Genomic DNA, 16628 nt, shown 5'->3' with positions numbered 1-16628 from the left:
GGGCAGGACGCATCAGCCACAATCATGCCCCCAATGTGGGGATGTCAGGAACAATAGAATCACTCTCACACAGTCGGTCTGAACAACCCATCTCGACTGCAATTGGATTAGCAAGTATCCAACCACCACATGTTAGCCTAATTGACATAAAAGTGAAATCTGAGAACAATAAGGCCCTAACCCTAATCCCTATGCGCTGTGAAATGGCATACTGCTTCAGAGAAAGCTTTGGTTAAAAAAAATTTTTTAAATTACTTTAGTGTTCAAAAAAATGCAAAAGCACGTGGTAAAAATTTCTACTCTTCCTTTGATGAGGTGCGATCCATTCAAAGCTGGCGAGATAGCAGATAATAAGCCAAACAGTCTTTTATTTGGCAAAGACAAAACAGGGAGATTTCTCTGCTCGTCTCTTTTGGTTTAGCAAAAAGTGATTAAACCACAATTTAAGTGCCATGGGGAGAAATTTTGACCTCATGTTTGAATCCAAATTACAAAAGTAATAGAGATTTATGATCAGATTGTATTTTTTATTAGCGCCTTTTTGTTGTTATTACACATACTTTATACAATAATGTATTTACCTTTTTAATTTTGTTTTAAGGGCCTTGTCAGTATAATCAGATTCATGTCGAACTGCTTAATTAAAGGCAATGTACAATTCAGCATTGTGACAAACTCACGCAGTGCTCTAATTTATGCAAATACACAAAAGATGCATATGACTGAATGTGTTACTGGAAGCAATTCATGTTTTTTTTTTTAATTTTTTCTATATATAATATGAAAACAATAAATATTACCAGTAAATAAACTTTACTTTTTAGAGTTTTTACTATTTTTTCAACAACAACAACAAAAAAACTTACACAATCTAATGTACATTATGAGAAGTTGTACAGCTTTTTTATGTTTAAAATAAGGATTTATTTTTATTTATTTATTTATTTTTAATATGTAGATATAAATATATATTTTGTCAAAATATATGATATTGTCAAAGAAAAAAGTGAGACAAACATACACCTCATAAAAGTTATAAATAAGGGTCCAAGTGAACATTTTTGGGAGTAAAGACCTTCTGATTTGTTAGCGCTCATGTTGATTTTTTTCAATGCCGCAGTCCAAGACCAAATTTTAGTACGTTTGTGTGTTAGCGGCAGCCGCAGCCCTCCACTACCATTTCCTGGTAGTTTTTTAGGACCACCTTGTCATGTTCATCTAGGTAGAGCATGGAGATGGCGCTGAGCTCTGTTGGCACACAGCAGGCCTTGGGAATATTGTTGTTCACAGAGTTCACCAGTGTCTGAACAATGGCGTGGTTGGTTGAGTTCAGATGATCTGCCAGAGGAAAGGGGCATTCCCCATGGCAGTAATAGGCCTGGTAACCAGGAGGCGCCACTATCCAGTCATTCCAGCCTACATCGCTGAAGTCCACGTACAGCGCATGGCGCCGGCAGTTGCGGCTGCGTTTACGGCCCCGCTGTCTGGGGCTGCGCTTGGTCCGGCGAGTCAGCGGGTGACCCTTTCCATCGTGACCAAAGGTTACCAGGAGGGGGCGTAGCTGCTCCCAGTCTTCACCAGGCTCTTGGTGTAGTGAACGGCTTATGCGGACGTGTCGGCCCTGGTGGCGTGGAGTCTGGTTGAGATGAAGAACCTCCACAGCCAGTCCATAATTGGGAAGGCGCTCACGAGTCCAGCGCAGCACGGCTGGGCTGACGTCGAAGCTCTCCCAGCGTGATGCGTTGTGGCGCACGAGTCGCGTATCCAGAAGCTGCGTGATAAGCTGCCCGGGTCGGGGGGGTTTGAGCACCTCGTACACGTTTATTCGGTGAAGCCCCTGGTCATCTGAGATACTTTCAGCAATGGCCTCATCAATCTGATGACGGTAGAGCCTCAGTTCTGCAGAAGACAGTAGCTCGTCCTCTGGGATGCTGCTGAGGTTGAACTGGAAACGAATGGGTAAGGTTCCTCCATCATCCAGCTCATGTATCCTCTCCATGTGCTCTGAAATACAGCAAGAAAAAATTATTTACTATATGCTTAAGCAAGAAATTCCATAATTTTTAGAATGTGTAAAATAGACTTGATGCATCGTGTGAAGAAAACTAGCTGTAGGGTATACAGTGCAATATATGCATTATTTAAGTGTCCTCATTCAAAATTGCATCAGCTTGGAGTAACTGCCTTCGAGTTCAACAGCAGAGTATTTGCTCTTATGTATAATTAAAAGTCAGTATACCTTTTATTACCAAGACTTAGATCTTTAATTACCAAGATTTGCATCTTCTCTTTTCCTATCATTTTTATGTTCGTCATTTTTTCACCTGGATTCCCTTTAGTGAGTTCCGGCATAATGCTGTTATTACCAGTTGCCACTCACTGAAATGCATGTTACTAACTTTTGCCTGAATTTGAAACTAGGGTAGGCCGTCATTTTCCCGCATCCCTCTACAAAGTACCCACAATTAGCAGACAGAGCTTTATTTTTCTCAGGGCAAATGCATTTTCCTCAACTAAATGTAAAGCTGTGAAGTTAAACAGTGGGGCACCTTGAAAGCGCTTTGAAAAGCACATGTGACATCAAGGTGCCATTTTAGGGTGCAAAAAGTTCTGAGTTCAGTTCCCACCTCAAGCAGGGGTGATGCCACATCAATGTTTTAATTATTATGCAATGCTAAGTTTCTACCAACTGCCACTGTGGGCATTAAACCCTTAAAAGGCTTCACGTTCTAAAAATATTAAGCATTCTTATTATTTTTGCTGTGATTTCATTTGGTGGACTTTTGTTATTTTGTGTCCACGATAGCAGACTTTGGCGAATCAAAGGATCTTTCAGACCTGTTCAGGTAATGTAGTATAAGGACAGCAGTGATAATAGTGGAAGCATGTTGGAGGGATGAATGGGTTAGACTAGGCTTTCATGTGTAACAGTAGGGTTTGAGTCTCTTGTCCAGTTAAATATTACTGAGTGCATATTCCTGTGCTTTTCTGCTGGAAAGCCACTTAGGATGGAGAGTAAGACTTGGAGAATAATACTGTATTTTTTCTTGTTTTTTTTAGGTTTATGTTTACTGCAGTTTAAATGACTATATCAATATCAGTATGCGTTAAGCATACTTCTCTGCTTTTTTGCATCACTCACTGCAGGAAACTCAAAGGAGAGAAAACTAAACACGAAGAGCTCTGTTGAATATCTTTGTGGCTGCCATGGCTCAGGTGGTAAGGTAGATTGTCTACTAACCACAGGGTTGACAGTTTGTTCTGATCCCAGCCTATTGCTGGATGTGTGCTGAAGGGCTGCAACAACTTTCAGCAATTACACTGCAATTTCTCCAGGAATTGTTTATCCTGGTTTTATCTAACCAAATAATATGCTCCCAAAATTCATCGGGCTGTGCATCAAGTTCAATCTTGCAGCTCTGTGCCGAAAAGCAAGCAAGCAAGGTTTTTTTTTTTAATTTTTACTGGCACACATTAACTCTATGGACAAGTCTGAAGCCAGATTATGTGAGTAGCTCACTGTCCCTGGTATCACTTTAGGAGGAGGGTCACTGTGGCTCTAGCAGTAGTTTATACCCCCTGATTACAACTATTTGAGTGTTTGTGAAGCCTCACAGTCAGATTTTTTCCATTCTCCTGGCAATTCTTATTCATGCAGAGGATCAGTGCAGAGAGCAAACAGACATAACCCATAGGTCCAAAACTGAGAAGGTTCAGTCAGCTGAGAAAGTAATTTTATAAGCATTACAGGCAAATGGGCTACTTGGAAATCACAAGTGTACTCAATTTTGTTTCCGTTATCAGGTTTTCCAACTTGTATGTCAGTGATCACAGATGTGCACTGAATTTCTGCTTTGAACTGTATTTTCAGTATTTTTTTTCCCTAAAATAGTCATTTTGTCTTGCATCACATTTAAGGGATCTTGCATTTAAGGTGTGCACTCAGTTTTATGGTATACTGCACATGCAAAAAATTATTAGATATTGAAATTTGTGTGTTATGTTCATTATGTGCACATTATATTTACAGTATGCATTTACTTCGAAAGGCCTCTAGGGTATTCAAGAATATAAAAGTATATTGTCCATGTTTTCTTATCTATCTTTAAGGATTATCCTGCCCTTCTTTCAATGCCTTTCTCTGAGCACTTTGCTGAAACATGCATTACAAGCAGGGTGGTGATTAACGTACCACAGCTACAGTATAAACACAGTGGAGGCTCCCTATTCCACGCACAGTCTGCAGATTTCTGGCAAGATCATCATTGTTGGGGAAAGGAATGTTGTGTCTACTATTTTCCTGCTCAATCCACCCCTGTTATTTCACACCCAGGCCCTAATCTTACCCAGGTGGTTCTCATTATTAAAACCTGCTGTGTTTTTGATTAGCTCTGCAGTTTATTCACTTAAGACATTTATCATTTTCATCACGAATAATCATTAAGGAGTCAAGACAGTACAGTAGAATCTCATTTATCTGAAGTCAATGGGAGAGGAGGTGTTGTGAGGGGATGCAGTGGACGCAAACATACAAACACAAAGAGATGCCATCAGTTACACCCAGTCAATAAAAGTGCCATTTTACTTGCTGAATTCAAGGTTAGGGGTTACACAGTTTACCTTGCCTATAAACATGTCTCCTAACATAAGTATCTATCTGCTGCAGGCTGCAGTGCCTCCCTGTGTTTTGGACAGATCAGTCAACTGAGTCACACCATCATACAATGGTGCTGCCATGAAAGCGAGAACTCCCACTCAAAAGGCTTCCGAGTATATTATTAACACGGTTTAGCAAGGCAGAAGGAGGGTAAATGCTTGTAGAAGAGCGCAAAGCAATATACAAGCACACGTGTGCGTACATTCATATTGCATCACATGCAGAAATTCCTCTGCTAGCGGCACTGCGCTGCCTTTCTTGCTAGCCTTGCTACGCTGCCCTTTCAGTATATGCCGCCGTGCACTAACAACTGCAGCGTGTTTGACAAGCCCCATCAAGACAAGCTCATCCCTCCTTCCTTACTCCTCACTCTGTTCCTAAAAAATTTAAAAGTTAACTATACCACAATTCAACTCTTTGCTGACTAACTGTGATACATAAATTTTTATCAGATACTTGCTCAAGTTGGTCTTTTCCAAAAACAATATCTTTTCAAACCCAACTTACATTTCACAGATCAGTCAAGCTGGACTTTCTCCGAGCCCAATTGAAACCTCTGCATTTGATGGTAAAACTAAGCAGTCACAATAAACAGAAACCCTTCTAATGTTCCGCTCTATCACACCAGCTTTTGAGGCCGTTTTTCCATCTCGCCAAAGAGCTGCAGCATCTGCTCTCAGCACCCACATTGTTGGCAGTAGGGGCTTTATTTAGAAGCCTGCAGAGTAGCATTAAAGATAATTGTACGTTGAAGAAGGTCCTTCTAAAAGAGCTCTCCATATAAACTGGAGACATGAGAGAGGAGCACACTACAATTCCCGTCCAAGAACAGGCTTTTTAAAGCCATGTTCTCCTGGGTGGGGTGAGAAGTGTAAGTCAGTAATATGGAGGTATGCTTTTACTTCAGCTGCTAACCAAACACACAGAGCTTTGTCAAATTAGGCTCTTGAGAGCTTGTCTAGCAGATTTTTTTTTGCCCCTCTGTAGACAGTGTTTGGTGACCACATCCTTAGATTCCTTGGTTATGGTGAGATGGGTGGAGCACTCGTACAATCGTGTTTCAAGGGATGTAGGAAATGTGCTTTTTTTAAAAACCCTGAATACTAAGCAAGCCTCACCCATGCCAATGCGCTACTTTACCACCAAAACTATTGGAATGCCTGGCAACAGCAACCTTCCTGTAAGCGTGTTGCAATGTTTTGTGTGCAGACAGTTGAATTTATCATCTCTCCTCCTACTAATGACATTTCCTTCTTTCTCTTTTTCTGCACTTCTTATGATGTGAACACCCCCTTTTTGCTTACCTTCATGGTGGAAGCCCCTCACGGTGTTGGCCCGGCTGGCTGACCTCTCTGGGTACTCAAAAGCAATGTCATGCGCTCCGGCCTCCTCAGCCTCCCCCGACTGTAGCCTATAAAGGTCCAGCAGGTAGCGAGGCACAGTGGCTGAACGACTGGGCCGTGGCCGCCTTTTGAGGCCGAACATATGCAGCAGCGTGGCCTCAAAGTCCCGCAACAGTTCATGGCTTTGAGTGGCCGAACGACCCTGCAGGCCAGGTACTTTCTTTTTTCCTTCTTCAGGTATCAGACTAGCATGGTTGCTCTCTCCCAGCAGGACTTGGCATATTAAAATGACCATCAGCATTCGATTACCAGGAATCATGATGTCTCTGGTGAAAGCAGCAGATGGAACAGGGAGATAAATGATTAGGAAAGGGCTAAACAGAGCAGATAGGAAAAACACCATTATTTTGTCTTGTATAAATGTTCCTATTAAGGGCAGACTAATTAGTTTCAATAGTTCAGTCTTCCTTGTTTATAGTAAAGCAGTCTCCAATCCAATAGACCATTTAAAGTTTATCTCTATCCGCCAAAGGCAAACAGCTAGCTAAAAAACCCATCTTTTTTTGAATGGAATCTGAGGGCCATTCCTCCCCACTATCTCGCTTCCTCCTTGTCTCCTCCACTATAATTAGACAAATAAAAGAGGCAGCCCTGGGGTCTGAGCAAATTCTTAACCTGATAAGAAGGCTTCGTCCCACAAATTCTGCTCAAACAAGCCGTGGAGCAAACCTGGGACTTTGTGCCACACATTTAAAAGAGAAAGCTCTTCTTCAGGCACGTGCCTTGCCCAACACTCCATAGGGACCTTCAGTTCAAGTCTGGATAGAGGCCAAATAAATGAGTGAGTCAGTGGACAGAGAGGAGAGGAGGGAGATGCAAGATGTAGCAGTGTGTCACATGCCACAAATTTAAATGGCATGGCCCACTTACTTACCGACAGAAAATAAAGCATGGGGAAACAGTCCATGTTTGTTGGGAGCAGGCAATGGACCCGTTCTTCCAGGAAATGTCAGGTGGTGTTGGGCGGCTGCAGGAGAACTTTGAAGTGACCCTGTTCCTGAAAGGTGCAGTCAAAAACACAGGGATGTTATAAACTGATTGCGGTTGCAAACACTTGAGTTTGTTACATGGTATTCACTTAAAGAGTAGTACACATGCTTGTGTGTCTATCCATGTCAACGTGTGTGTGTGGGGGGGGGTAAAGAGAAAGACCCAGTGTCTCTTTAAGGCTTATCATTTTGGCTCATGGGTAAGCTAGCTATTTGCTGTAACTGGAATGTAAGTGGGTATGTGCTACAACACAGACAGCAGATACCTACTGCTATACACCCACCTCGGTCGCAAACTACTTCTTATGCAACACTTAACATCTATTTCAGAAACAGCCATTTGAAAAGCAGCTTCCTACTTTGGATTAATGACAAGCTAAAAAAAAAAAAAAAAAGATTACGGACAACTTCAACAGAAAAATGCCCAAACCCACAGAACACAAAGCAGATAAAACTACTTTGATCACAATTAGTAAACTCCTTATTCAAGAGGGCTGCTGGTTTACTAAAACTGAAAACCTACTCAGCCTTTACCCCTCCAAGCAGCTGAGATCACCTATTTCAGACAAGAAACTAAACGGATCCTTCTCAAAGGAGCATCTCTTGGAAACACTCAACACCATTTCAGAGCTCACATGGGTTATGACACTGACGGCAGGCCTTCTCTTCTTTGACATCACTTGGATAGTAGTACATTTAGCATTGATGTATGCATAATATACAAAAAAAAGAATGTGCTTCCAGAAGACCAGTTTAAATAATATACACATTTTAGGAGAAACGTCCACAAAAAAAAGAACCCCTTTAAAAAAAAAAGAGGAAAAGTCAGACCTTTAATAGTCAGGTTTAACAAAAGCAAGATGGATTAAATTGTTCTTTTTGTACACCTCATTTGAAATGTTAAATGCTGCTGAATCACACTAACAAGGTTACTGAATTTTTAAGTGACCACAACAACAGCATCATGGAACAAAACACTCCAAAGTGACATAGGGCTTTGGTCATCATTTGGAGCTTGTTCCACTGGAGAGCAACCAAGAATTACTACACAGTGAGGATGCATATTAGCACACGCTCTATGTGTGTGTCTGTGTGTTTGTGTAACATACAGTTTTTCAGTGTGTTAGCATGCCTGGCTTGATTTCTATGTGATTATCTCGACTCCTGCATGGCTCACTGTACATGCAATCAAGGATCTCTTTCCTAACAGTATTAGACTTTGACCTCCGACTGACCCTCCTTTTCTCGGTCACGACACTAGATCCACTGTGTGAGAAGAGAGGGTGATATGCAGTGTGTGTGTGTGTGTGTGTGTGTGTGTATGTGTGCACGAGTTAAATGGCTTGCATGCATCGACGTGCGCGTCCACAAGTGTGTGCCACCATTTGCATGTTCGTGAGAACTGCAGCAAAAAAGAGTGAGGAGGATTCAGAACATGATCAGCTCTATTACCCATGGGGTGAGGGGATAAATGTGTGTGTGTGTGTCTGTGAGAGTCTGTGTGTGTGTACATCTCTGACAACAAACGTTCATTGTACAGAGAGGGCCTCTCCCATGATTACAGGGATTCATAGCACTCAAAAACACTGACCATACAGAACATCTTGTAACTGTAACCAGCCACTGACAAAGCTGCAGGCTAAAACAGACAGACACTCAAAATGGTGTGATGATGATGAAAGAAGATGCAAGGCAGGCAGGGAGTAACTCTCAGCTCAGTGTCTCTCAAGTCAGTGTGCTCATGTTTACTGGCCTGTTTTCACCAAGGGTGATAAGAAATAGGTTTACATCAAATTCTTAAAATAAATACCCCCCACCCCCCACCCCATTTATCAAAAATGTGCACTCATTTATTGTCCTCTCAATCAAAGAACTGAAACCAACATGAAACTCCCAGATTATAAAAATGTTTTAAGAAGCTGCAGACACAAAAAAACAAAAACCTTTCAACTAAGTGACAGAACTACATTTTGCAGCAACAGTTGCAGACCAGGGTGCAATTAGGCTGCAGCAGTCAAACTGCCCTTGGCTTTGCTCGATCCCCCTTGGCCTCTTTCTCCCTCTGTCTCTCTCTGACCAGAGATAATGTGATCAGACTATGCACATGGCTCTTCAGATGTGTTTCCTGAGGAATTTGACAGTGATGGTGGGAGGGAGGATGGGAATGAGGGAGGGAGAGAGGGAGGAGAGCAACAGGTCACTATGGAACAAATCTAATGCCTGATTTGATCATTCTAGTCATGGGGATTATACTTATTAATCAGCTGCAATGTGTATATTTTTTCTGGTTAGTGCCTATATAATTAGAAGATTTTTATGGCTCTGATGGATAGTCCCAAAATAATGCCCTGCACTTGGATGAGCAGTAGGTAAAGAAAGAAATGCACCAAAAAACCCAAAACAGTTTCTTTTTTTGAAACAAAATAAGTCTAGGGCTTGCTTACCCTCCTGTAAATAATAATGTTAGCCTAACAAAATTCAATATTTTAGCTTATGTTCGAAAAGACTTAATTTCTCAAGCTCAAAATAAAAATATGCAACGATCTTGTTAGCTCTATTATTATAAACGAACGTCAAGACGTCTGAGGTAAAAGATGAGTTGTCTGCGTGTCTGTGCGTGTTTTCCTGAAATTTATCCTGTCGGTTTCCCAACCTTTAATTTAAACATAACGAAAAAAATGCAATGGAAATGCGTTATTTCCCAACAAAATTGTGTGAAATGTTAATAACGGAAAACACCAGGTGGCATAAACCGAAGGTCGACCCAGAAACGAAAAAAAGAAATGGAATGTGACATGTGACTTATTAAAAAGTGATATAAGAATTTTAGAATATATATATATTTTGAAATTCTTTCGTGCACAAAGTTTGGTGCTTCTGCTTCCTGCAGTTTAACAGATGAATTTGAGTTGCAAACTAAATTGTGTGCCAAGGACACCAGGCGTCCACAGGCCACAATGTCTTTTCTCTGCTGCAGTTTTACTGGATTAAATAGTATGATTCAACTTTACAACGATTTGTTACAAGCAGGTGGAAACACGTGAGTCGATTATAAACCGGACTCACATCTGTAAGACTCTGCAACTGTAATGTATGTGCATTTAATATTTTTGCAAGCATTATGCCATTAGTGGCCCCAAGCTCGGTCAGCTGGCACAATTATGCGTGAATTATTGTTCAAAACTTGTGTGAATTGACTGGCGTTAATGATCTTTTAAAAAAGCCAGCACAACAAACAAACAAACAAACAAACAAACAAACAAACAAACAAAAAAACTTCTTTTCATCATGGCTAAATTCTGATCTGTCATCTCCATCGTTCATACAAGCCTAGTCATACCTGGATGACAAGAAGCAGTTACAGGTGTTTAATCGAGGAAGATCAGCATTAAACTTTGGATATGTTTTTTAAAGTTATACACGTGTATGACGCTGATAATTTCAATGAAAGAAAAAAAAAACCCAGCATAAATCTGACGCTGTGTTTGGAAATGACCTCATCTTGGATTGTCATTGCTCAAGTCTCGGGTACAATAGGCTTTAACCTGTTACTTGTTTGGCCGTGATCCCAGCGCCATTCGCTCCAAAATGCACTTTTATACCCTTTTCTGGATGACATAGGCAGACTGTAATGTTTTCATGCCCATTTATTCTTGTACATTTATCCCGGAATGCTGTCTAAACTCTCAACGAAGTCGGTGAAATGCGCACAAAGCAGAAGCAAACGTAAAGTAACTACACTTCAGCGAGAGTCTCTCTTATTTGAAGATCTAAAAGCTTCGCTGCTGAATCTTTGATATGTGCAGTCTAAAAGTGTCAGTTGGTGAGCGCTTACCATCAGTAGAGGTACAGGTATCCTCGAATGAAGTGAATATGAAAGGGGAGGTCTGTCCAGGCGTAACGCCGAAAAAATGCCGAAATGAGCCTTAAAGGAGAAGTTATGTGCCTTTTTGGCTCATTAATCCTTTATCGACACCTCAAAACGGACAAGAGCAGTGAAGGCCGGCGCTCGGGCTCTGCAGCGGGGCTTCCTATCCGTCTCCAGAAGGGCTCATAAGGGCGGTCGGCGCGCAGTACGACTGACTTTCAAATGATCCAGCATCTATGGCCCCTTGCAGTTTTTATGTGTCCGCCCAATTTACCCTCTCTGCCTCCTCCTTCCTCTCCGACCCCCACCTCCCTCATCTGTCTCAAACACCTTGGATAACCCCCCCCTCCACTTTAAATAAAGACATCTCGCTGCGCCCCCCCCCCCCTTTCATTATGTGATACTTGCGTATATGCATTTTGACTTTAAATGACGCCCAGCGGGTCAAACTCCCAGTAAGTCTACATATGCAACATCTTAATGACCTAATCAAAAAAAGAAAAGAAAAGAAAAAAAGGCGCGTGTACCTGCAGATGTAAACAAATGGTCCGCCGAAAGCCTACGAATGGCATTTATCAGTCACAGGGAGTACAAATTCGAGAGGCAGCCAAACTCAAAGGTTTCATATATATTACAAATAAATAAAAATAATATATAAAAATACAACAAAAACATATGAATAGTAAAAATCCTAAAAGGAAAATTCATTTAAAAACACTAAACATATATATTTAAATTTAAATATAAGTTTTTTCGTTTTTTTTAAATACACGTGGCCATTTTCTCATATTTTTATTGGCATAGTTTTTTAATCCTTCATCAGAATTTGTGAAATTTACTCAAATTGACTGGCTTAAAAAATGATTGGCTCTCCGTCCATTAAGACTTCACAAAACAGCTTTCCTGTTTCTTGCGATTCATTTTGTTATCGTCATCTGAGATTGCTGCACCATCACACGCTGTACATTTTTCGATAGACGTTTTGATGAAGATTGCTGTTTAAACTTAATACAGGGTTCATTTAACACATACGACTGGTATCACTATGTTATGCACTTGTGTAACATGTAGGTTAAATATTAGGTCCAGTGGGCCCTTTTCAGTGACTACCTAACCCCACAGGGGGCCCTCTGTCTGAATAGTTTTAGAATGACTCTCATTTTAGAAGCACAGATGTGAAACAAAGACTTCATGAACTGAACAGCATAATGCTTTTCCAAAACATATTTTCAGATAATTCATTCAATTATAATAATAATAAATCAATATGTCACAGATCAAATATTTAGAAATACCACTAACATGCACAAAAGATGTATTTTCATGTTTAATCTTCCTTGTACTTTTCAAAAATATGATTTAAATTATTTCCTATATGTGAGTCAATTAGGGGAGGACTGCTGCTCAAAAAGATAAATTTCTGTTTTCCCATATTATGGGACAGTACACTACTGTCACATACGTCATACTTTTTCAGTGCTACTATAGTACTACAATTATAACATTACTCTTTGTATAATACACTTAATACTTACTTACTTTTACTGCTGTCAAAAAGTATGGTGTGCCTGCATTTGGTTGGTTGTAGTTCTTTTAAATGGCCACCACTGAATTGAAGTATTGTTAAAATTACATATAATGTACTGTATAATGTAATGTATCAAACATTGCTGTAGGATGAGATGTTACATTGTAAAATTGCAACATAGAATCTAGAAGAGGTGTTATTGTGATTCCTTATTTTTGCTTTATTTAATTTCCAAGGAGAGCATCCAGTTTTCATGTCAGTCACCGAGCACTGCTACAGCATAGAAATCAGAATTGAGTGAGCAAGCTCGTGTGCAGTAAGTGGTGCTAGGCTAAAAACAAACGCTATAACCGGATGGCTTTCCCATTAATCCTGTTCTCTGATTGTTGGATGCCAATATTGTCACTTCCTGTCTTCTATCATTATTGACAAGATGTCAGAATAACAGATGAAATCAGGACACGTCTACTTATTACTCATCTCATGTTGGACTAAGGGCAAACTGGACGGTACATTATATCAAATACTTCATCTACCTATTTTATCTACCTGAGGAAAGCTGTCGGGGGCAACCAGTATTAATGCTGATGATGCCATTGTTCCATAGGTGTAATGCAAGTATGCAAGCAACATTTACATCATAATGATCAATTAAAGCAAAGCAAAAAAAAAAAAAAGGTCTGTTTGTTCTTTAATTTAACAGTGTATTTAATGTGCGGGTGGAAATTCCAACATAATAATCCTCTCTCTCTGAACAGGATGTTTCTGTGGGGTCACAAAGATGTATGAGATAGCATCAAGTTGGAAGACACATCGAGAGATGTGTCTTCCATCAAAACAAGATTACACCAGCATAACACCAGCATAACTTTGTATAACAAGTTTCAAACTGAAGATGAGCTTCAAAACAGTCGAGCAAAAACAAACAAACATAAGGAAAAAAAAACAGAATTATGGTGAAATTTATTTTGGGCAGATAAGATAGAAATCAATCCATCCTGTACCAGTGACGGAAAAAGGAAAGTTAAACATTTCAAGCATACGTCACCTGTCAGATATGATAGAGGTTATATACATCACTTGCCTGCTTGAGAGTGGATGTCATTTTTTATACGATTAAAAAATTTTTTTTTAAATGTCTCATATTATTGAAGCCCCTTTAATACTCATTTTCTTATCATCTATGTCCAGCCGTGCTGATAAAATAGCTGTTTAATTCTCAGTTTATAGGCATGAACACATACACATCAGACACTGTAAAAAAGAAAAAAAAAAAGAAAAAAAAGTTGGCTTATTAGTAAAGCTTATGATCTGTTTACATTACATAGCATTTTTAAAAAATTGGGAATACACCATAAGTCAGCCTAAAATAGACCGAAATCTTCTCGAAGTTTCTACCACAAAGAAAACCTCACAACTTTTTTACCAACTGTACTGAGTACACGTTATGTGGTGCATGTCCATTCCTGGCTGTTGACTAGGCTTAGCCTCTTTGAGCTCCTTCGAGCCGCAGGCAAGCAGCGAGTGGCTTTTTCACTGCTTACAATGTGAACCTGATTCCAAAGTTTTCGATCCTGTGTAGATGGCAAAAGATTTCTAAAATATCTAATTCAGTATTCTGATAGTGCAACATCTACTATGAAAAATAGATGCTGCATCGAATGTTCACCCTGTTTTACTTTTATTTGACTGGTGCAGGTCAAAGAGCTCATTTATCTTCTGATATTTGCCTTTGGCCATTCGTGGGGAAAGGTCAGCAGCTTTGCTGTTTTAACGTTAGCTGGAAGAGTGCAGTGATTCCACCTACCTGTGTCACTAAATCCTGCTTGGAGCTGCTCACCTGTGAACACCAACCCTTTATCAGCAGCAGCTCAAAGGTGACCCAAGCACCTAGACCTCCAGCCCGATGTCATAACACACCTTAGTTTTCTCTTTTTTCCCCCTCAGAGGCCCTGTAAAGTGCTCACTAGTGCAGACACGCGCCACAGCCATTGATCAAACCTCAGCTTTCACTAATGCTTGTATTTCTCATTGGAACATTCTTCAGCACAGCTGCCTCATGTTTCTTTGGGTTCTTGGGCTGAGAGTTGCTTGTCCTGTAATCCCCTAACCCAGCCTTGAGACCTAAAAGTCTATAAGTGGTGTGGGGGGTTCAGGGAGGGAGACGGACAAGGGAAGCAGAGTCTGAGGATAGATTGGACAAACTATTTTAATCCCTGTAATGGAATTGGCATGTAAACTCATGAACCTAGAAGTAAACAAAAAGAAAATGGAGAACGATGGATGTTGAACTGGTCTGAGCCTCTCTTGGATAACTGTGTTGAAACTCTTCTTTCCCCCACCAAACTGCTTCCAGTCTCTTTCACTAGAACAAAGGTGGCCCAATGTCTTCTCCAGCCCACCCTGTTCAACAGATGTCATGCTTAAATAAACTCTATAACTCCCCTTTTACAAAGAATGTTTAAGTAAAAAGTTGCTGACCTTCTTGGGGTTTTGTTCTTCTGTAGTCAAAGAACCATACAGAAACTTTAGGAAAGAGTGTCAGCGGCCTCAGTTATTTTAATAAGATGTGGGGGGTTTGCATTCACAATAAAAAGCGGCCATGCCAGGTCACCATCTCGTATGGCACTCTTGCTGGAGAATATTATCGAACCCATTACAAAGTGAGATCATCAGTGACACTCCAGTGTATGAGATTGAGGCTCAGTGTGTCAAATGATGTGGATTCGTGAGTGACAGGACTTTGATGTCCGTCCATCTCATACTGTCACTGGTGGAATCCTGCCCCTGCCAGATGTTATCAAAGGGAGCTGGTCAAGTGAGCTGCAGGGGGGGGCTTTTTAAGCCTTTCTCTCTCTGTCAGGGCGCAGGAAGACACACTTGGGTTTCAACACTGTCCAGACACAGCCTGAGTGCAGCAACGCCTGATGCCGGGACTCTGGGGGGTTACACTGGGAAACTTTCTCAATGGATTAAAAAGCTTTTTTATCACCATTTGGATTGGCACTTGAAGATACTCCTTTAATCTGAGAGGGGGAATTGACTTTGGCCACACCACAGCCCCTAAGAGGCCAAGCTAAGAGGTAGCAGAATAAATTCTCCAGTGGTGAGAACTTCACAAGTGTTATGCTCTGGAGCTCGAGAGAAAAATAGATTAGACTTGAATAGATGGAAATTGACCAGGAATAGAACATAATTAAATAACATGCATTCAGAAGGCTGATGCAGTGCCCTGAGAGATCCTGTGACCAGTGCTTCAAAATTGAATATCTAGGATTCTTTTTGGATAAGAACAACTATGTAATATTCTCCAAATCAAGTTACGAGGTCGCTGTACAAAGTTGCCATTCAGCAAGAAGGCTGCTGCCATATTTTTCCTTTCTCAAGCCATAATAAAAAAGAAAGCCAGATGTTTCCAAAACTTTACTAATCCATTTTTCAGAAAGTTATGTACCACCTTCAACGACCCTGACGGAAAGCAAAAAGCTGTATCAAAATGAGTGATATAAATCAGACTGCGTATCAACTCCTTAATTCTATCAGTGACAAGAAGCTTAACCTCATGAATCATAAATGGACCACAGAACAGCCACAGCTCCCCCAAATGAACCAACACAAAATTCAAAAACTTTACAGAAGTGGAGCACGTTCAAAGCCTCTGCCCTAATTTCAAACGTTCCCACTTTGTCACATTTTCACTCCAAAACTACACGAGCGTGAACAGTATATTTTCGAAACATGACATTTAATGCAGCATGTAAATCACTCCGGAGACCTGTTATGCTTTTAAGAATGTAATTACACACTTTCAAATAAAACTTGAAAGGATCTGACAAGTTTTAAAATGCAGCGTGTGCTCTCAAGACGGCAGGAAGGAATTCCAAGCAGTTGGAAAATGCTAACATCCCTCTGTGGGTGAACCATGGATAAGAAGAGATGAGAGTGTTGAAATGCAAGAAGAAAAAAATGCAAGACATATAAAATCAAAGGTAATTAAGCGCTGTACTGATATTATACCCAATCTGGGTTCTATTGTCCAAAATGTCAACTACTACTTATTTAGGGTCCACTATAGCTGTCAAGCTGTCTGAGGGAACATATGCACTTTACAATGATCACAATGGCAGTACATGCCTTCAAACACCTATCATTATGTGGAATCCCACCACCTCATGCAATTAGT

General features: G+C 40.5%; 1 protein-coding gene across 1 annotated transcript; it reads right to left on the bottom strand.

The window, feature by feature from the left end:
- Positions 1 to 812: 812 nt before the first annotated feature.
- On the bottom strand, positions 813 to 11128 carry bmp4 (bone morphogenetic protein 4). Its single transcript, XM_030719445.1, has 4 exons — positions 10885 to 11128; positions 6935 to 7057; positions 5962 to 6326; positions 813 to 2004 (listed from the first exon to the last, which is right to left on the bottom strand). Exons 3-4 carry the CDS (start codon positions 6317 to 6319, stop codon positions 1151 to 1153), a joined length of 1212 nt encoding a protein of 403 aa, XP_030575305.1. The 5' UTR covers positions 6320 to 6326; positions 6935 to 7057; positions 10885 to 11128; the 3' UTR covers positions 813 to 1150.
- Between the last annotated feature and the right edge of the window lie 5500 nt (positions 11129 to 16628).

Source organism: Archocentrus centrarchus, chromosome 22 (genome assembly GCF_007364275.1).
Source record: "Archocentrus centrarchus isolate MPI-CPG fArcCen1 chromosome 22, fArcCen1, whole genome shotgun sequence".
Taxonomy (NCBI): Eukaryota; Metazoa; Chordata; class Actinopteri; order Cichliformes; family Cichlidae; genus Archocentrus; species Archocentrus centrarchus.
This window is presented reverse-complemented; position numbering and strand designations above follow the sequence as displayed.

What these genes read in the sequence shown, in the direction of transcription:
- bmp4 (XM_030719445.1), bottom strand. Translation starts at nt 6,319, where the DNA reads ATGATTCCTGGTAATCGAATGCTGATGGTCATTTTAATATGCCAAGTC. An exon ending in GAGGGGCTTCCACCATGAAG is followed by an intron (nt 2,005 to 5,961) that starts GTAAGCAAAAAG and finishes GCTGTATTTCAG; the next exon opens with AGCACATGGAGAGGATACAT.